Source organism: Pyrus communis, chromosome 3 (genome assembly GCF_963583255.1).
Source record: "Pyrus communis chromosome 3, drPyrComm1.1, whole genome shotgun sequence".
NCBI lineage: Eukaryota > Viridiplantae > Streptophyta > Magnoliopsida > Rosales > Rosaceae > Pyrus > Pyrus communis.
The window spans coordinates 21,036,933-21,059,321 of record NC_084805.1 but is presented as its reverse complement, the minus strand read 5'-3'; the positions used below and the strand labels follow the sequence as shown (position 1 = coordinate 21,059,321).

The following is a 22,389-nucleotide window of genomic DNA, read 5'->3' as shown; positions in this document are numbered from 1 at the left end:
GAGGGCTAAAAAGTGAGGTCTGAAGGGGGTTGCGAAGCGTGAAGTTAAATAGGGAGGGAGATGCAGATGAGAGAATTCCCGGGAGAAGGGTTGTTTGTTCTTTCACTTTTGGTGTCTTTTTGTATTTTTTTGTTTGTGTGGTCACGGTTAATTCACGTCAATATTTTATATTACTATTTATTTTTATTTTATTATTTTTATAAAAAATAATATAAAATATTGACCTAATTTAATTGTGATCACACAAAATAACAAAAGACACTAGAGGACATCGAAAATGGAAGAGTAAACAATCCTTCTCCGAATTTCCGAGGGCTAAAAAGTGAGGTCTGAAGGGGGTTGGGAAGCGTGAAGTTAAATAGGGAGGGAGAGAGAGAGTGAAAAGTGAAAGGGTGAAAGACTGAGAGTGAAAGATTGAGAGAGAGCGAAAGAGTCATTTTTTATTTATTTGAGCTTACCGTCTGAGGAATCAAAGAATCATTTTTTATTTTTTTTTCCAGAAGAGGAGAGCGGAGGAGGACTGGAGGAAGCAGAGCTCAGACTGTGAGTTGGGTTTTGCTCAGATTTCTTGCTTGTGCATCAGGTATGATTCTTCTAGCCGCTTCATTCTCTCTCTCTCATTCTGTACTTTTGGAATGGTTTTTCAGTGTTTTGCGCTTGAATCTCAGATTTGCATTGCTTGTTCTGTAGTGGGTTGTATTTTGTTTTCCCATTAAATTTGAAATGGGAGGAATAATTAGCTGGTTTGCTCAATTGTAGAAGACAAAGTTTGCCAAAGTAGTATTCTTGCAGAAAGATTTTTTTAATAGTTTTGAGTTTCTGGCGTTTATGGGAAACTGCTGGTCTGCTTTTAGGGATTTGGTTAGCAGAATGCCATGATATTTGCAAAGATTGGGAGAAAAATGATGGATTCCTTAAATGGGGTTCTTTTAGATTTCGATTTGGGTGTGCTCAAAAGTGTGAGATTTTGTAGCTATTCACATTGCTTCTTTTATTGTTTCGATAAGCAACTTTTCGTATATCCTGTTTTATCGGACTGATGCAATGTTTGGCATAAGCTACTTCACCGGAATAAGAAGAATTTTAAAAGACAGCTGCTATTTCAACACTGTTGTGGTAAACATAGGTCATATTTTCCTTTTATCTGAACCGACAGATCTGTTTTGAATTCAAGGCTCAGACTTTGTTCATGCTCCCTGTATGTAAATATTTGAACAAATCTGTTTTGAATTCAGGGCACAGAAATGTAGTATGGGAATTTATGTTTTGAATCAAAACCATGTTTTGTGAAAATATTAATCTGAAATTTTGACAGGTCTGAGTGGTGGCCCTGGTGGAATGTGATTACCTTGCACTTTATGCTGCCGACCTAGATGTCAACTTACTTTAAATTTTGTAACTTTGAGAGATCATCTGCCGGTTAGTGACCTTGACGGGGTATTGGACATGAGTATGCTGGTGAGGACATGCTTGAGCCAAGGGAAGCTGATATACCTGCTCTGTTTCTGGTTTTCATTGTACTCCCTTTAGTTGCTTACGTTTTACTTGGAAAATGGAGTGAGACATCTAAGAAGAGAGAGACGGTAAGTTTGCTTGCTCAACTGGCTGCAGAAGAAGCTCTTAGAGCAGAAACAATGGCCATTGCTGCTGTTATTCCTCCTGTGTCTTCTTCAAATCCTTCGAAGAATGGACTTCAAATATGTGCCAGATGCTATAGTACAGCTACAACCCGCTGCTCTAGATGCAAATCCATCAGATATTGGTATGCTCTAATTTGATAGCAAGAACACATATTTTCTGTCAGTATATTATCCCTTTATTTTACAATAACAACAACAACAACAACAAAGCCTTTTCCCACTAAGTGGGGTCGGCTATATGAATCTTAGAACGCCATTGCGCTGGGTTCTTATTCACGTCTTCCGTTAGATCCGAGTCTTAGAGTCTCTTCCAAAGTCCTTCTAGGTCTTCCTCTACCCCTTTAGCCCTGAACCTCTGTCCCCTCATTGCATATTCTAACCGGAGCGTTAGTAGGCCTTCGTTTCACATGTCCAAACCACCGTAACTCATTTTCTCTTCCTTTATTTTACAATAATAAAAAAAATTGCTTGTCCGATAAAGGAGATTGAAACTTAATTAAAAATTGCAGTATTGCAACCAATGTGACTTATGCACTATAGAATTGGTGGTTTGTTCAAGATCTACTACAGCTGTATATTTTGTTTAATTTCTTGCAGTGGTTATATAACCTACGGTCGGTGCTTTTGTTGTGTGCTCAAACTGTGGTTTTGTAATTAAAAAAAAAGGAAAACTTGATTCGGTCCCTTTTGGTCAAATTTGTCATCACCATATTCAAGCAGAGAACTCAACATCTATTTATATTTTACCTTAAACCATGATTTACATTTTGGGGAAAGAGCGACTTAGATAGTTAAATGGTTGTGGAAGTTATACATTCAGCTAACTAAAATCGAGTAGCTCATTTGGGGATTTCATCGTCTTTTACCAAATATGGTACTATCAGTGTAAAAAAGAGAACCACAAAAGAGAAACATTCAAATGCATGTGATTCATACTTTTCATCACGAACATTTTATCAAATAAATATTTCTCATATTGAGCTAAAGGTGCAACATGATCTTGGTCTCCAAATGTTTACATGGATTATATGCAGTTCTGGTAAGTGTCAAATAATTCACTGGAGGGAAGTTCACAGGCAAGAATGCCTGCAGTTGGAACCTACTAGTTCAAGCTCATCTCCTAAGGCTGTCTCATTTGGAGAATCTTTTCATGAGAAGTTCTTACCTAATGACAGCATCAATTCACAGTACTTTGGGTCTAAGATGGAGCAGAATTTGGCTGAGCAAGCACCACCAGATAATATAATTTATCCTTCAACAAGCACTGGTGCCCCTGTTATGCTTGATTGTGCTTCTTCAGTTGATACCTCTCAAGTTTCCATGCCAGAGAGAAGAAGTGTGGACAAGCGGGTTTCCAGAAAATCCCACAGAGAATTAAGAAAAAAAGTTGGAGTTGCATTAGATTCTTCTGAAGAAACATCTTTTGGTTGGACTACCCATTTGGGCTCTTCTAATGTTAATTCATCAAAAGAGGTTTTTATGGAGCATAAGGTTTGTATCACATTATTCTCTATCATTAATCTTTCTATACATCTGCGATTTGATGTCGAATAATTGTGCTATATTGTTGGCTGCAGTTAAGAAATTGTGACTCTCACTTAGGAGAGGAAGAAAATGCTATGATGCAAAATGTCAATGTTTCTGACAGTTATATGAAAGGACAAGCTACTTCAAGAAATACAGTGCATGAGATTGATAAGTCTCAAAGTCAAAGTGGCTACATATATGAATCAGGAAGCAACTCTGGATTAACATCCTCGTCATATTCTTCAAAAAGTGGAATAGATGTGCATGAAAATGGGTTGGACTTCATTCCGAATGGAGGAAATTACCTTAAAGGGGAAAGATTATCCAATTATGAAACAGCAGAGTTCAAATGTGCTGAAATGACGAAAATGAAGACTGACGTAAAGGCTAAAAGAGCTCCGTATTCTCTTGCGACCAAGGTGTCTAAATTACCAAAATCAACAATGGAAGTCTCCGGAGAGCAGTGTTACTCAGAGATAGAGGGGCAGGGACAAATTGCTGAAGTTTCAAGTCAGTCTAGTAGACCACTACTCTGTAAACATGCCTTGCACATTATAGTTGCTATAACTCTGTTTGTGCTGCAGAAATCACTAGAATGAGAGATACCACTGCACAAGGGAGCAATGGAATTGCAAATGTAAGGATCATGAAGATGATGGGTCTAAAGAAGCCAAAGAACTTTACCAGACAGGAAGTCCCCGAATTGAATGGTTACCAACAGAAAACTAAGGTCACTATCTCTGTTTCAATTGATCCCCATATAATTTTTTGAATGGAAGGTCTCCTGAGTTATTTACTGCCCTTTTCCACGAGTTATATTCTTCTTCTGGTTCTGAGTTGAATGGACGTTGTCATTGATGTGTGCTCTTTCTCAGGTCCTGTTCCCTTATGATGAGTTTGTGAAGTACCTTCAGTGTGAAGTCTTTGACTTATCACCTCGAGGCCTTTTGAATTGTGGGAACAGGTAAATTAGGATAGCTTATATTTGCATTATTAGGTCGTGGATTAGAAATGAAAACTCCATTCACACTTATCAGTAAAGTAAAGAGGTGAAAATTTGTTGATTGGCATTACTAGATCAGAAGTAAAACAAGGATTGATCTCATTGTACTGCTTATAGTAATTCGTCAAATTAAACACCTGGCATGTATCTTAATTTTTGGTGATCGATTACATAGCCGGCCTGTAATTTCCTGATTTTGATTTCTTATAACCTTTACGTTTTCTAAATACGTAAAAGAACATACAACTAATACAAGATAAAAGTTTGACTAAAATGTGACTAAAGTACTTTGTGGAGATGCAGACTGGTTGTTGATCATGGGATTCGTATGAGTAAATTCCTGCAATTGGAACATTCATTTTTCATAGTTGCCATGTTGTATCATTGGGTTATTGGGATTAATTATAATTTCTTTTTCTTGCAGCTGCTATGCAAATGCCGTCTTGCAGTGCTTAACCTGCACAAAGCCTCTCATTATCTATTTGCTTCGCAGATCACATTCAAGAGCCTGTACTTACCTTTCCTCATATCCCTTTAATTTTCCAATAAATTTACGTGGCTGTGTTTTGTTTGTAAGCACACGTGAATCGCTTTTGTTTACGATATGTATTAGGTTGTGGTAAAGATTGGTGTCTCATGTGTGAGCTGGAGCAACATGTGATGATGCTACGAGAAAGTGGGGGCCCACTTTCTCCTAGTCGAATTCTTTTTCATATGAGGAGTATTAATTGCCAAATTGGTGATGGAAGTCAAGAAGATGCACATGAATTCTTAAGGTCTGTCAAAATTTACTAGTTATGTGTTTTTGTTCTTTAACACTGATGTGCTAACATTTGCATCTGTACCAACTCTCCGTATGTTTCAGTTTTAGAAATTAAATTCAAAATATTGAAGTTCCAAATTTTGTGGAAGGAATTTTAGTATATCATGTGTACTGTATTTATCCAGGCTTCTAGTTACGTCAATGCAATCTATATGCTTGGAGGGGCTGGGTTGTGAAAACAAGGTTGATCCTAGATTGCAAGAAACAACTTTTATACAACATACATTTGGCGGGCATCTCAGATCAAAGGTGCTTATTGAGTACTTGCACATTTTTCAAGTTGTTATGAGTCATCTTTTCATCAAACTGCTCTTTTTTTCCCCTTGTTTTTTAATTTATGCTCTTCTTCCCCCACACGAATCATGGATTATCAATGTTTATGCCACCAGGTCGAGTGTTTGAGGTGTCATCATGAGTCAGAACGATATGAAAACATCATGGATCTTACCTTAGAGATATTTGGTTGGGTTGAGTCACTTGAAGATGCTCTGACTCAGTTTACAACCTCTGAAGATTTGGATGGAGAAAACATGTACAGATGTGGAAGGTTAAATGACCTAAATTTAGTATTTGTTAGAACCCAGATTAAGTTTGAAGTTTTTAGTTTTTAGTTTTACGGTACAACTTTAGTGACTTACAAACTCACATTTTTATGGAAAAGGTGTGCTGCTTATGTTCAAGCCAGGAAGCAATTGAGCATACATGAGGCGCCAAATATCCTCACAATTGTCTTGAAGAGATTTCAGGTATTGATCAGATTTAACGTTGAGAGTGAGGAATTTTCTGGTTTTTTGCGTTTTGTTGTTGTCTTTAAAGTCTATACAACTAATGATTTACAACTTGGTATTAAGCAGGAGTGGTAATCAAGTTAATCTAATGAATGTCATTTTATGAAATGTCACTTACCGAAACCCATTTCAAATCACAATTCAAATCCCTAGTCATGTCGTGCTTCCAACTTACACCCATTAAAAAGAAATTTCAGATTTGACACCTTCCTGCTAGATAGCTGTAGGGCTTTCTGGTTTTTTATGTTTGGCACTACTGTTGCTGGAATACTGAACAATCGCTGGTTCTTCACCAGGAGGGAAATTATGGAAAAATAAACAAGTGCATCACTTTTCCAGACATGTTGGATATGATTCCATTTATGACTGGAACGGGTGACATTCCTCCGCTTTACTTGCTATATGGTGTTGTGGTGCATTTGGATACGCAGAATGCATCTTTCTCTGGACATTATGTGGCATATGTGAAAGACATGCGAGGCGATTGGTTCAGGATAGATGACACTGAGGTAAACGCCTTTTCTCATCAAACATTTTAGTGCAAGGATTTGGGGATTTTGTGAAAATGGTTCAAATTTGTTTCCCTAAAACACATAAATAAAATGGAAGTTTATCCTGAATATACCGAGGGCTTGAAAATATTGGAAGAATCCCAATTTGCTGAAAATATTGAAGTGGGTGGAAGAGCCTCCATTATCAGTGTCATGATATTGATAAGACATCATTACCTGTCATGTATAAATTTTAGTCTTTGAAGCCCTGTTGTTATACTTTACGTTCTTTGGTCACTATAAATAAAGCGTAGCTGCTTAAGGAACATCCGCATATTATACCCTCTATCACTATAACAATTCACAAGCAGTGGACCTGTAGTTTATTCCGTAAGATAAAATGGAAATGTATCTATTGGTTAGAATTCCTATTATATGCTCCTTGCATTTATGCCTTTCGAGTGTTGACATAGTTCCCCTTGGTGCATATGTTTGACAGACAAATGAATGATTGAAGTTTATATTTCTTGTTTTATTTTCTGTCTATGAATTGGGTCCTAAGGTTGGTCATGCTTCATAAACAGGTTCACCCCGTCTCAATGAGCCAGGTTATGATGGAAGGAGCATATATCTTATTTTACATGAGGTATGTATAAATGGCATTGAAAATAACCCGCCCCGATCTCTTTTCCTTACCGCTTCTTTTAATTGGGGGTTGTAGCATTCATATGATTGTATGTTGGAATATATTGCATTTATTAGATAGTACGAACTATGGTAATTGTGAACTGGGAGGGGTTCGATTGGTGGTATTCTACGTATTCTTCTTTCTTTCCCAGGTCTTGTCCCCGCCCTCAAAGAGGATTTTCTGGAAAAGCTGTCAGGGAGCAAGTTCCGGGCTTAGAAAATCAATGCATGTTGAAAGCTCAGAAGCCAAGGCTAGATCAAAGCAAACACAGCAGCCAATTTGCTAGGCCAGAGCATTTACCAGGTGATATCAGGCCAGATATTGCAGATGCCTTTGGCAACAGCACCACTAATGATATCCCTCGGAGTTCTAATGGGAATGTTTTCCCTATGATGGAAACATATGGTGAGCCCATCGGTGTGGAGTTCTCTGATGCTACGTCAAGTGATTGGTCCCTTTTTACAAGTTCTGACGAGGCCTCGTTCACGACTGAGAGTACTAGAGACTCTTTCAGTACTGTGGATTGTGCCGATGCTTGCAATATCGATCCAATCTCTTCAATTTTCAACACGTTATATGCTCCAGAGTATTCTCACAGTTCTGCATCCTGTAGAAAATTTTCTAATAGTAGGCCACACACTAGATTTGTTTCCAAGGAAAGGGGCGTTATTTTGGATTCGTGCTTGTCAACCCATCCCGTTGACAGAGTACAGAAACGAAACTATTCAAGACAGGTCAGTGATTCACAAACCGAACACCCTCTGGATAGTAAATGCTGCTCGTTTGTAAGATATGGGACTAACCCAATACATAGTCTTGACCGAACTTCGGATCATTTATAAACTCTAATCCATGAGATTCTGATTGGATAGTTGATTTAATCTGGTAGGAGCTGTGCCTCAAAATTTTTGGTTTCAATGTGTTGTTGGTTGGGGCATGTTTTATATCGAAACAAGTAAATGTAACAATCTACTTGTTAGCAATCTAGTTATCACCAGAAATTGTAGAGTCCCGGGATTTTCCTATGCTTCAATCTGTCTACTGGATGTCTCTGCTCAATCTGTCTTTGGAATATCTTTTCCTTGTGTTTCAATCTGCCAGCTGAAGTTCTTTCAAGGAAATGTTCTTATGAATTGGAAAAGTTGAATTGATTTAAGTCGTTGGTTACCTTTACTTTTACTGATTTCACTGTGGGCTTGTTTATCTTGGAAAAGTTAAATCCATGGCTGCCTGCCTTTGGAATCCCTTGCTAGATGGTTAACTGTAACAAAGTTTGACACAAGCAAGTAGTAAAAAACATTTTGTACCAGAAAAAGAAGTTAAAATTAATTTGCAGGTATGGACTTCCCAGTTTAGCATGCTGGAAATCAAGTAGCCAAGGTGGAACATTATTGTTTCACCTCTCATTGCTTTCAATATTTAAATGGAGGTTTTGTACTGAGATAGATACCTCATCTACAGATCGATTATTCAATCTTTTGTATCATTGTTCATGAAAGTCTCGTGTTGGGTTTGATGCCGATTTTATAGGTACCGTGGGTTTTGATGCCGGATGCGTAGGCACCGTGGATGCGTAGGCATCGTGATATTCACACATTCTATTTACTTCTTACAAATCTTTTTAATTTTCGACCGTCGGATTGGATGAATTGAAGAAGATCAACGGACAGAAATTATGAAGAGGTGTGTGAGAAGTAAAATAGGGTGTGTGGATAGCACACCCCTTATCAAATTATGTCTACACACCCCTTATCAAATTATAGCAAACTAAAATAACCATACCAATTAAAAATAAATGCAAAATTAGGGTTTAAATCAAAACATCGTTAATGCTGGGTTAAAACTTAAACCAAAAAGACCGACCCCTTTTAAACTCCTCTTTGGTTGGTTTGGTTGGTGAGTCCATAGTTACTGTTTGAAATATTTAATCCTTGGAGAATTAGAGGATTATCTCCATTGTGTTATCTTTATATATAAAGTCAACAATCCCTTATGGGGTCACAATTTTCACAAAAAATTTTTGAACAAAAATGCCCTCAAAACAAAAAATTTCAAAAGAAACTCAAAATAATGCAGGGTTATTTTCGTTATTTTAATAGTGTTTTTTTAATAATTAATTCTTGTTGTACAATTTTTTCTATTTTTAATTAGTACCTCACAATAGGCTAATAATAATGTGATTCAATTAGTTATTCATTAAATGTTATTTTCTCTATTTTTAAACATGTTCAAAACATCTTAAGAGGCATGTAATGCCGGTTATAAAAAAAGGTATTTTGCACACACATAATAATGTGATTAAATTAGTTATCAAATGATTGTTTTTTTTTTTTTTTTTTTTTTGAACAAACGATATTATCTACACTAAAGAGGTGACACTTAGCCTCATAATGGGCTAACAATAATATGATTCAATCAATTTATTAAATATTATTTTCTCTATTCTTATGTAAATTCAATAGATTATAGATGGAAATTGAAAGATCGATTTTATTATGTGAATTCAGCTGCTTTGATTGGTTTGTGAGGGGTTTTTTCTAGCATGATCTAAGATTATTCATTTACTTCAGATATTTGACTTTCCTTCTGTCATTTTACGCATATAAATATATTTAAAACGTACAAGTCGCGTGTAATACGCCGTGATTAAAAAAAAAATGTCTTCTACACACGTGTGAGTATGCATGAAGGCTAATCTTCTATAATATGTGTTCGTTATCTAGTCTACAAATTCAAGAAAAAATGTTTTAAGGTCCCTTGTTTTCAAAGAGATTGGATATGTTTTAGGGTGAGAGAGAAGTTGCAGAAGCTTTTGCTGGTTGTTGCTCAACTCCAAGCTGTTCTTCTTCATCCAGAGCAAAGGAAGCTAATAATGAAGTCAAAGTGTGGCTCCAAAGCGCAGGCAATTTAGTTTTTGAAGTTGATGACGTGTTGGATGAATTTCTTACCGAAGCTTAGTGGAGAGAAATGTTCATGGCTAGAAAGAATTCAGTGACAAAGAAAGCATGCACATTCTTCACAGATAATGTAATTGTTTCTATAGTCGGGATAAGAAGACTGGTAAAACTGCACATGCCCAACTCTTTTTCCACCACGACGTTGTTGAATGATTTGGACAACTATCTCCATCCCGACTATAAAAACGACGGATACATTTTCATTAAAAAAAAAAAAAAAACAACGGATGCACCTTCAAGTATATGATCCAACAAAAGTTGAATGATTGCCCTTCTCTTTTCATCTCTCCCCAATTATATTCTTTGCATGCACAAATGAATGAGTGGCCTTCTCTCTAGTTTGAAATCAGAAATCTTCAATTAACAGCTCTTTTGATTGAAAACTTCTGCTTAATGCGATAACATTAAGTTTCTCTCCAACATCTTTGATCTTATGGTCAATCGTTATCTGAAAAGGAAGTTGGTTCAAGCTAGAAAAGAAGATGTGTATTTTCTTTGACACTAGATTCTTTCCAATCATGAACATTTCTCTGCACTGAGCTTCAATACAAAATTTATCTAACACGTCATCAACTTAAAAAACTAAACCGCCTACTACGGTTTGTAGCCACGCTTTGACTTTATTATTAGCTTGCTTTTGCTCTGGATCAAGAACAACAACTTGGAGTTGGGCAAGAATCAACTGAAGCGTCCGCAACTTATCTCTTAAACCCTAAAACAAATCCAACCTCTTTGAAAACAAGGAAGCTTAAAACATTTTTCTTGAATTTGTAGACTAAGAGAACGAACACATTATAGTGTTGTGTCATCATTGAATGGAGCTGGTCAGACAATGAAATGCTGCAATCACTTTTTTGTTTTCTGGTATTTCAGGAAATTGGTCTTTGTGATTTTCACAAACCGTGTCGATAGTTTGTTTAAATATTCCAATCCGAGTTAATGAAGTCTTTGAAGTCACAAGACTGATTTAGTTTGTTTACAACTGATGATATTCATATATGTAATAGAGCATTTTGGCATTCTGATATATTTAACAAAACTAGTAACGTCTGTGATAAAAAGATGGAAGCTTAATCCAAAATAGTATATGTCAACCACTGTGACTTGTACACTTACTACATATGTGATCTGGGGCTTCAAGCATGGTAGTTTTGTTCTCTCTATATATCGATCACTCTTCTAAATCAAATATCATCCATATCTCATTCACCCTATGATCAAATTCGAACGGCGAATTGTACTGCGCAACAGTATAAGCTGAAGTGTGATCGGCTGCATGGCTTTTGTCAATGGCAGCAGACCAAATAGTGCCTGCAAGACTGGCCTGCAAGGCAGCAGCTTCTTCTCCGATGTTGTAGTCAGATACGAATCCACTGAATTGTCTCACTGCCACATATTTAGGTTTCCATGTTTGAAGATGAAGACCTTCTGCTGGTGGTGGGTTTTCTTGGTTCTTCTTTGGCACATAGAAGCTCACAACAAATGAGGACTCACAGAAGGGTCCATCACTTGGTGAGACTTCGCTGAGGACTGGGGCAGTCATCTCTATTTTCTCTTCATACTTGTTCTTCCCTTGAATGTAGTCAAACAACCTGTGTAATTAACATATATGAGACTTTTCATATATAGATTAAATTAAAGAAAACATTTTATTTTTTTCAGTATTAAAACTCCTCATTTCAATAAGATTCGGCTTTCAAATCAATTTCGTTTACTACAAGAGTCGCTATATCATTTCCTTGTGAGATTCTTTTGTCACAAGTGAAAGCGATATTGTTACAGAGATATTGGGAAAAGGAGAATCCGAATACAAGAACTATAGGATGCAAGGTTTATTATTCTTTAAGCATTTGTACCTTTAAATTTGTATGTAATCGTAGCGTGTACTATATTCCAATTCACCATTGAAGAGTTTTTGCATGTACCGACTATATGTGTATAAGCAGGGTCGCTTTCTACTATTCACAATACAATCCGATTATTTGAACCACTAGAACTTTAGGACCTCGTTCGAGGTTCATATTTACTAAAAAGATCATCGTAATCCTAAATCATTTAATCTAATAATCACGTAAGTAATGGACGAGCACAATATTTCTCTAAAAGAACTAAATACCCATGCTGTTAATCATATGGTCAGACGATTTTGGATTTCAATAATTTTTTGCAAGGATGATTTTCAAAGGAATCTCTCTTAAGAAGGAGGTTATATGTATATTTTATTGTTTATCAACAACATATGAGACAATGAAACATATATGCTTATAGAGAAAGAGGGCAATATATAACCAAACCAGCACAGACGACTATTTTTCATCACATCCACCCACGTACACATTATATTTCCAATAAGTAATTCCCATAATAAATCTAGCTCAGCAAGAACATATGAACAAGGAAATAAAAAGGTAAAATACGAAGAATACAGAAAAATTGAAGGAAAAAAAGAAACTTACTGTAAGAAACCAGTTCTGGTGGCTTCAACAAGAGAGATATCTTGAATAGGAGAAGTCGATATCCACTCTGTCGAATTGTATCGACGGACTTCGTAGCCATTTCCAACCTCGACTGTGTCGAAGCTAGGGCACTCTATGCTGTTACATGATGGTGGAAATATTACCAAACTGTTTTGATTTTGTGGCCACAACCCCTGGTTCAGATGGGAGAGAAGGCTCAAGAAAAATGAGAGCTTAAACATGTTGAAAGCAGCCATGGATGAGTAGTAGTGAAAGTTGCATGTATTTTTGGTATTTATATCCCACAAAAAGATAGGGTAAGCTTTGTGAGGTTGCTATGGAGCTGAAGAGTATCTCAATGCCTAAGGTCCACAAATTTTAGAACTATTACACGCGTTGTTGTGGCACTATTGTGATTCTAGGAAGCTTTTGGGGTGATTTACAACTTATTTTAGGGGTTCATGAGTGTACACGTTTGTGAGATCTTTGTCGACTTATCTGGAACTAGAATCCAGCCATTGGAGCACGATTGATAATTTGATGGTAAAGATTTTCCTGTTTTTGTTGGAGTGGTACATATCTTCTTCATAAGTTTAACATTAAACTCTAACACAAACCCATTATTTTGAACAAAAAATATAATTACTTTGAGCAAAGTTATGTATTTATGGCTCGTTTACTAATTTGTAATCAAAATTAGACAAATTGAATTGAGAAGCAATTAAAATGAGGAGAGGTCAGAATCGGACACAAATTTCAAATGAACTGAAATGAAGCATATTTGATGAAATGCTAGGATTTAGTTCCCAAATGATCCATTGTGATCAACAAGCACATTAAAGAGCTATAGGAATTGATACCTTAAACTATACACTCAATAAACACAATCAGGTAGAAAAAGCAAGAGTAAAATTACCAACTAAAAATCTTCAAAAAAAAAAAAAAAAAAACCTCATTCCAGATATTTTTATTGTGAGCATGACTATTTTTATCATTCCAACCGATCATATTGCATGCTCTCTCTCTAGTTGAGGTGTAACATGTCTGATCTATATTTTTGTTGTCCTTAACTTTGATTCGTACGAAAACTATTAATTGTATGAAACATTGTCACTAAAATGTAGATTAAAAGAAGCATGAGTACGTACTACATATGATCAGCTGCTCATGGGTCTTGTTATTCTTTACCACATATTGTATATATTATTCTTCATCAAGCATATATACATGCATGCATTCATGACGTTATTTTGATACATCTCTTACTTATTCTAATCTGGGCAATATTTGATCATGAAAATCATCCCATTGCATGCTTCTGAGTCCAGATACGTGCATTTTCTTCGTACTTGCCTCGATTATTTTTATAGAGCCGAGCAATCTCCTTTTCGAGAGGGTCGTCGGGATTTGGATCAGTTAGCAATGAGCATATTGAGATCAACACTTTAGAAATACTAAGAGCAGCGCTCCAATTTTTTTTTAGGGTATCGAGACAGATGGTTCCATCGCTACTGATATTTGGGTGGTAGACCTTAGTCTTAAACTGAACCCTTGGCGGTTTAAATGGATAATCAGCGGGGAAGTTAATCTCAAGGTAGAATACACCTCCTTCATATGGGCTAGCAGGGGGTCCCATAATTGTAGCTTGCCATTTGAATAGGTTTCCGGAGGATTGAGGACCTGCACTGATATGATTAGGAGGATCCTTCTGTAAATCTTTGAGCTCCTTCAAAATGCGCTTCGCGGCAGCCATTGACCTCTTCGCAAGCAAGTTCGGAAATGAAACAAGTCTATACCGAAGCCCTTGGCACGTACTTGTCTGATGAATCGCACTGATCGCGCTTTGATCGAAGATGAAACTGTTGTGTACTGTATTGCTTACAATCTACTCCATTCTCTGAATTTATAGGATTAATTTGTCCATATCTTTTTGGAGCAATAATTGAGGTCATTGATTTTCCAAGATAGCATGGGTTTAGCAATTATTAAGATGACGGCATGGGTTAGCGTTAATGAAAACAAAAACAAGAATGAAATGTGGATATGAAATTCGAGATTGCCTAATTATAATTAATTAAGACCATTAACTTCCAAGATGGCATGGTTTAGCATTGATCATCATTATGAATGAAGATGGGGAAATGGACTCTAAACTAGTCTTGACATTTCTTGACCTTCAAGTTTCCATGTCCTAGTGCTACATGAACAATTTTGTGATGGTTTAGGGACAAACACTTATAATCATGGAATTGGGGATTCAAATATCACTCGTTATATATAAATCACATATGTTGTTTGTATTGATGATTTCTTATAGATTGTCCACATGCAATATGCATGACTGACAAGCGTCACAAACTAACTTTTGTCACGTGACAGAGTTGTTCAAGATTTTGTTTACAAGTATTTAGCAAGTATTATCCACATTATTTAGGTCAAATGCCATAACTTTGTCACAATATGATTATGTTTCAATAAAAAAATCCTCACCGTATAACACATCTTGGGTTTCTACAAGTTGGGTTTGTATTGGGCTTCATTTTGTTCTACGGTTGTCATGGACAAATAGTACTAGTGGGCCTGAAAGAGAAAAAAACATAAACAACTAATTTGAAAATTACGAAAGTTCCCAAAAATTATAATATTTTTTCTATTGCGCATAGACCCACGTCAATGTAATGGAGTCATAACAACACTGGAACAAAAATAGTACGATGATGACATATAATGAAATTGTAACAACAATAATAAAATCGGGTCATGCGCAACCCTGGACGGTGTGGTTACAATGTTGTTTGATTGTTGTTGGATCATAAATTGTTGTTGGAGTGTGCAACTCATGCGCACACTACCCGGTGCGTATGAGAGAAGATCTGAAAAATTGATCATTTTAGAATTTCAGTTTGAATAATACGTAAAATACTAAATTTTGAATCAAGTTTTTAAAGTTCCGAAATGCTACCAATTTTTTAAATTATAACAAAAAGTAATCCAACCATAGATAATTCTAACTCATTACTGTGCACCACTCGCAGTTACTTCGCTCATATACCTTAGCTTCTAGATTCTACAAAACTTGGAGGCCTGATGAAAACTTTGGCTCCAAAGACCAAAGTACATAGAGAAAAATAAGAGTTCCACTTCATAATATTGCCGTTGCCAGATGATGCAAGTATTCTTTAGTTTTTACTTGTTTGAATCCTTTGCTCATTGGCAATCCAAAGTTTGAGGAGAAGCTTCATCAGGTTGCTCACGGAAATATCAAAACCAGATATTCATCCAATGGCAGGACAAAACACTCATATCACAAGAAAGATTATGTTTGTACCATACTTGACCAATCCCGAAACTATCAACCACCTGTCAACTTCATATCTTCAAGGGCCTACTGAGGGGTTCATGCGGATGCATCCCTGCCGAAGTACAAGAGTTTCCCTTCACCTAGGAGGCCAATCACAGCACGATACATGTCAACGTCAGAATAAGGCTCATAGAGTCCCACATCCACCGTGGATAAAAACTGGAGACTCTCCTCAACTATAAAAGAAGACCATTCTCTTACAATTAATCCTCAATGTCATTATTGTACTTAAACTAGTCATGAGAACCCACTAATGATGATTATGCTTGAACCTATATATTTGTGTAAACCCTTCACTATTAATGAGAACTTCTCTACTCCGTGGACGTAGCCAAACTTAGGGTGACCCACATACATCTTGTATTTGCTTCCCTAACTCTATCTCTTTACATATTATCCTCACTAGGTGACCGGAGCAACCAAGCGAAGATCACAAACTTAACACTTTACGTTGTTCCTTCACCAATTTTATGCATCAACAAATTACAATTATATAAACTAAGAAACAGATATTAGATGGATGGAGTGACTGCATACATTAAAAGCGATAGACAACCGAAAGGTACATGGGTGCACTGCAATATCCAAGGATGTCTTTTGCAAACAAAGAGGTACCGGATAACCAGAGAATGAAAATGATCGTCGGACATTTCTGCGCAGATATAGATTATTAGATTATGACATTACATGCAGCAAGATTACCACTTCGCAACTACAGAAAACCGCATTGTAAGAGTATTGAAATTTAATATGTCCTCATTTTCTACCTGCACATAGCAAAATGAATGATCAACAATTACGCTTCAGCAAGCTCAGCTTTACAGAGTCCAGTAATCATGTTTGCTGCAGGTATATCCAATTACTCAAGATTTCCAAGACAAATAACATTAAGATACATGCTATATTTAACTTTTTCCAAAGAAAGAAGGAAAACGTATCTTCTCATATCAGAGCTATCACTGTCACTATGTTCTGATTTCATTGTGCGAAATTGGCGGTTTCTGAAGCATCACCTTGTTACCTCCATGGTCCAATGCCCATTTCATCAGGTTATGCTATGAACCCTGTGTAACGGTACTATCATATTTCAAACTCTCTGGAATATTTTCCTTCCGAAATAAGCACAATGAAGTGCCCCATTGACGAAAGCCTGTGGGTCTCTTCGCTATAATCTAGGAGCAACCAAACAAAGACTTCTCCATGAGCCTGTGGCTAGTGAATAAACGTCAGGTACATTTGGACGCCACTGTTGATCCAAAAGATTGACAAATCTGACAAACTTTATAGTCGTTGATAGTAGCATTATACCCGAAACCAATAAAAGCATCATATCCACCACACTTCTTGAAGGTAAAATTAGGTTCAGGAAGGGTCACTTTCTTATGATTGGGTTCCATATTATGAAGTTGTACGGATAAAAGGACAAGTCATCCAGAAGGCACACAAACCCATTGGAAATGCCAACCACACGAAAACTTGAGTTTCACAGTTTTTCCTTGTGAGGAATGGGAAGTTCTAGGTTGCAGTGCTCATCAAACGCAAGGTCAACGTAAAGAGTAACCTCTTGTTTCGTTTCAGTCAAATAATCTATTTGAAAGCTAGATAAATAATGAGCACCAAAAACACCATGGAGTAGGAGGAGGTGAGAGTAAGTTTTATAATACGCTTCAAGCAAGCAAAATTTCAAGAACATTCAAAGCAATTGAATTACGAAGCAGGAGGCAGTTTATTGAATTTTTATCAAATTGATAAACTGCCATGAAGCCTACCAAAATTCGATACACACTAAACAAAGAAGAAACAAAGTTTAACCGAAAATAAAACAAGCAAGTGGCCCTTTATCATAGTGGTGTAAAGGAGTTGAACCATTGCATGACAGTGTGGGTTCGAACCCTGCCAGTGGCTAATCTAACATCTAATATAACAAAATCTATTGTTAAAAAACCAAAAAAAAAAAAAACGAAACGAAAAAAAACGAAACGAAAAGAAATTTTTGTCTTTAAAGCAAACTACTTATTTTCAGAACTATTATTGGTACTCCATATTTCATTGTGCACTTCTCAAAGTTTATTTTTTCTCTAAATATAAAAAGTTTAAAGTGTACAATAAGAATTTTAGATTCCAATCACAATTCTCTTTTTTCTGGTGTAACAATAATAATAATAATTATTTTTTGGCTGGGTACAATTCGGCCAGCAGGTTGGGCTAAATTATATCATAAGCCATGACCAAGAACTATAACAAAGTTGCAAAGATAATAAAACCATCTTTTCTGCTGAGTAGTTGGGATTCACGATGAGCTGCATCCAATTTCACTCAGCATTTCTTCCTCTACACACCCACCTAACCCAAAGACAGCGGGTGCTGGGAACACATGCCACTAAGCTTGCTGCTACATCTGCACCACGTAGGCAGCAGCGCTTGCTGTCGTTAAGGACTAAGGCCATGACTTTTCTTGGTGTCAGTCCTCTGGCCAAATCTGGTGGAGATCTTCAAAGTTCAAACTGGGTACTTGTTTTCTCACCTTCCAAAATAAAAATCATTTTTTTGAACGTTGACAATGCATGTTTTTATGTTTTAAATTTTTTTTTTTCACTTTTTAAATAATGTTTTTTTTCCTTCTTTTTCTTTTTTTCTTTTTTTCTTTTTTTTTTTTTTTTTTTTTTGGGTTTTGGGTTTTGTGTTGCAGCGCGGTGTTTCTTTTGGTTTACTTGTTTCGTTGTGCCGGTTCCCGTTTCGAAAATTTTCTGGTTCGATAAGGTGGGTGAAGAAGATGAAGACGATGGCGAATGATTTAACAGGTGAAGATCAGCATAAGCCACAAGGGAAGAAACGTGTTTTCAAGAAAATGTCGAGAATTTCTTTTATTGTAGTAGTCTTTTTTTATCTTTTTTTTTTTTTCACTGTAGAAGTTCGTTTTGGGTTAAAGTAATGTGCTAATCTGTTATTATATAACTTTATGATGAATAATACTTGCATTTCCTCTTTGGTCCCCACTTGTAAATAACGTTTTTTTTTTTTTTTTATTGTAAGTACTTTAATCGGAACGATTCAATTTCTTAATATTCATTTGAATGTCATCCTTACAAAAATTATTCAAATTGGAAATTTTTAGTCAGTTAAATGTATAAAATAAATCAATAAATCATCATAAATATATTATTCGGTACATGCATTGTTTAATGTCTTATGTTGTTACGCACTTATGTTCTAATTCTCTAAAGCAGGCTACTCATCATCACTGTGAGCAAAGTTACACACTTTTGGCTCTTTTGTTAATTTGTAATCAGAATAGGAGATATAAAATTGATGAGCAAATAAAATGGGGAGAAGTTAGAATAGAAATGATAGATAAGCTAAAATGAAGCATACTTGATGAAATATTAGGAATTAGTTCCCAAATGATCCACTGAGATCACCAAGCACAATAAAGAGCTATAGGAATCGATAGCCTAAACTATGTGAGGATGTGAAGGTAAAAGAGTCTCACATTGGTGAAAGAAGAAACCTAGCTACTTTGCAAGGGTTTATAAGAGGTTGGGTTACTCTCCATATTACCAATTGATTTTATGGTGAGAACCCCAACTTTCTTCAAACTATACACTCAAAAAGCTTAGCCATGTAGAAAAACCAGAGCAAAATTACCAAGTAAAAATCTTTAAAAAAGAACTCACCCCTAATATTTTTGTTGTGCACATGACTATTTTTCAAGGTTCTAAAAAAAGTTAGGCGCTAGTCGGACGGCGGGTTAGGGCCCAGCGCTTAGGCGGCTAGACGGGGGTCTAGGCGGATTTAAGTAAATTTATTATATATTGTATAAATCAGTGCCGATTTATACTTTAAAAAAAACACATAATTGTATTGAGATACATAAATTGCAACATATAATGAGATATAAATTATAAGGTATTAGAACATATTGATAACATGGGGAACCAACATATAATGAGTGTTCATCCAAGTATTCAACAAGTTTCTTACATTTTATTGAAAAATTAAAATGCAAAATGATCGATTTTCTGTCTAAGTGAGAGTTGCAACCTAGACAGATGCCTAGACAGATTTGGCAGGCTAGGCGGACACCTAAACGGTTCTAGATGCACTTTCTTAATTTTCAAATGCCTAGGGACTAATCGGGATGGTGACCTAGCGCCTAGGCAAGACCTAGACGGCGCCAGGTGAGAATTTTTATAACAATGCTATTTTTACCATCTCAACTGATCATATTGCGTGCTCTCTCTCTAACATGTTTGATCGATACCGTTGTTGTTCTTAGCTCTGATTCGTAAGAAAATTATTAATTGCATGAAACATTGTTCACTAAAATATAAATTAAAACAAACATATGAGTACGTATTACATACGATCAGCTGCTCATGAGTCTTTTTATTCTGTATCACATATTCTATATAGAATTCTTCATCAAGCATACATGCATGCATTCATGACGTTATTTTGATACATCTCTTACTTATTCTAATCTGGGCAATATTTGATCATGAAAATCATCCCATTGCATGCTTCTGAGTCCAGATACGTGCATTTTCTTCGTACTTGCCTCGATTATTTTTATAGAGCCAAGCAATCTCCTTTTCGAGAGGGTCGTCGGGATTTGGATCAGTTAGCAATGAGCATATTGAGATCAACACTTTAGAAATACTAAGAGCAGCGTTCCAATTTTTTTTTAGGGTATCGAGACAGATGGTTCCATCGCTACTGATATTTGGGTGGTAGACCTTAGTCTTAAACTGTACCCTTGGCGGTTTAAAGGGATAATCAGCGGGGAAGTTAATCTCAAGGTAGAATACACCTCCTTCATATGGGCTAGCAGGGGGTCCCATAATTGTAGCTTGCCATATGAATAGGTTTCCGGAGGATTGAGGACCTGCACTGATATGATTAGGAGGATCCTTCTGTAAATCTTTGAGCTCCTTCAAAATGTGCTTCGCGGCGGCCATTGACCTTTTCGCAAGCAAGTTCGGAAATGAAACAAGTCTCTACCGAAGCCCTTGGTACGTACTTGTCTGATGAATCGCACTGATCGCGCTTTGATCGAAGATGAAACTGTTGTGTACTGTATAGCTTACAATCTACAAGCTACGGACCTCCATTCTCTTGAATTTATAGGATTAATTTGTATATTAATGCCATATCTTTTCGGAGCAATAATTGAGAACATTGATTTTCCAAGATGGCATGGGTTTAGCAACTATTTAGATGATGGCATGGGTTAGCGTTAATGAAAACAAAAACAAGAATGAAATGTTGATAAAGAAATTCGAGATTGCCTAATTATAATTAATTAAGATCATTAACTTCCAAGATGGCATGGTTTAGCATTGATCATCATTATTAATATTGAAGATGGGAAAATGGACTCTAAACTAGTCTTGAAATTTCTTGACCTTCAAGTTTCCATGTCCTAGTGCCACATGAACAATTTTGTGATGGTTTAGGGATACAAACACTTATAATGATGGAACTGGGGATTTAAATATCACTCGCTATATATAAATCACATATGTTGTATATATCGAGGATTTCTTATAGATTGTCTACACGCAATATATGTGACTGACAACGTCACAAACTAACTTTTGTTACATGATAGAGTTGTTCAAGATTTTGTTTATGAGTATTTAGTATGTATTATCCACATTATTTAGGTCAAATGGCATAACTTTATCGCAAAATGATTATCTTTCAATAAAAAAAATCTTAACCGTATAACACATCTTTAGTTTCTACAAGTTGGGTTTGTAGTGGCCTTCATTTTGTTCTAAGGTTGTGATGGGCAAATAGTAGTGGGCCTGAAAGGGAAAAGGCATAAACAACTTGGAAATTACAGAAGTTCGCAAAAATTCATACTATTTTCTTTTTTGTGCACAAGCTTGCATCAATGTAATGGTGTCATAACAACACAACAACAACAATATTCTCACGACATATCATGACACTATAACAATAATAATAAAACTAGGTCAGGCGCAACCTTTGATGTTGTCTTTACAATGTCATTTGATTGTCATTGGATTGCTGGAGTATCGTTATATTGTTGCAGTGTTGTAGTAAATTGGTTTTGGAGTGTGCAACTCATGCGCACACGACCTGGTGCACATCAAAGAAAATCTAAAAAACAAAAAATCATTCCGAATTTACAATTTGAATAATACGAAAAATACCAAAATTATGAATTAGGTTTTTAAATTTTCAAAATACTACAATTTTTTAAAATTACAATAAAAAGTAATCGAACCATGAATCTACCATAATTCTAACTCATTAATCTGCACCACTCACAGAAATTTCACTCGTATACCTCAACTTCTAGATTCTAAAAAACTTGGAGGCCTGATGAAAACTTTGGCTCCAAAGACCAAAGTACATAGAGAAAAATAGAGTTCACCTTCACACAGCCTTTGCCAGATGATGCAAGTATTCTTTAGGTTTTACTTGTTTGAATCTCTGCTCATTCGCAATCCAAAATTTTAGGAAAAGCTTCATAAGATTGTTTAGGTTAGAGATCCGAACTAGATATTCATCCAATGGCAGGACAGAAAACTCACACCACAAGAAAGATTACAATGATATAAACTAAGAAGCAGATATTAGATGGATGGAGTGACTTCATACATTAAAAGCGAAAGACAATCGA

The 22,389-nt window shown here is 36.1% G+C and overlaps 4 protein-coding genes across 4 annotated transcripts; 1 reads left to right on the top strand and 3 right to left on the bottom strand.

Annotated features, from left to right (window-relative positions):
* Nucleotides 1–406: 406 nt before the first annotated feature.
* LOC137728002 (ubiquitin carboxyl-terminal hydrolase 15-like) lies at nt 407–8,366 on the top strand. The gene is made up of 14 exons (XM_068466878.1): nt 407–583; nt 1,316–1,762; nt 2,675–3,131; nt 3,218–3,677; nt 3,752–3,897; nt 4,043–4,131; nt 4,595–4,680; nt 4,784–4,946; nt 5,119–5,242; nt 5,383–5,540; nt 5,655–5,739; nt 6,078–6,290; nt 6,857–6,918; nt 7,112–8,366. The coding sequence occupies exons 2-14, from the start codon at nt 1,467–1,469 to the stop codon at nt 7,800–7,802; spliced, it is 3,030 nt and encodes a 1,009-aa protein (XP_068322979.1). The 5' UTR covers nt 407–583; nt 1,316–1,466; the 3' UTR covers nt 7,803–8,366.
* Nucleotides 8,367–10,912: 2,546 nt separating this feature from the next.
* Nucleotides 10,913–12,647, bottom strand: LOC137727975 (uncharacterized). Its single transcript, XM_068466839.1, has 2 exons — nt 12,374–12,647; nt 10,913–11,509 (listed from the first exon to the last, which is right to left on the bottom strand). Exons 1-2 carry the CDS (start codon nt 12,628–12,630, stop codon nt 11,089–11,091), a joined length of 678 nt encoding a protein of 225 aa, XP_068322940.1. The 5' UTR covers nt 12,631–12,647; the 3' UTR covers nt 10,913–11,088.
* Nucleotides 12,648–13,673: 1,026 nt separating this feature from the next.
* LOC137728408 (ubiquitin-conjugating enzyme E2 11-like) lies at nt 13,674–14,126 on the bottom strand. Its single transcript, XM_068467204.1, has one exon. The coding sequence runs from the start codon at nt 14,124–14,126 to the stop codon at nt 13,674–13,676; it is 453 nt and encodes a 150-aa protein (XP_068323305.1).
* Nucleotides 14,127–20,239: 6,113 nt separating this feature from the next.
* On the bottom strand, nt 20,240–20,692 carry LOC137728407 (ubiquitin-conjugating enzyme E2 11-like). Its single transcript, XM_068467203.1, has one exon. It carries the CDS (start codon nt 20,690–20,692, stop codon nt 20,240–20,242), a length of 453 nt encoding a protein of 150 aa, XP_068323304.1.
* Nucleotides 20,693–22,389: the final 1,697 nt, after the last annotated feature.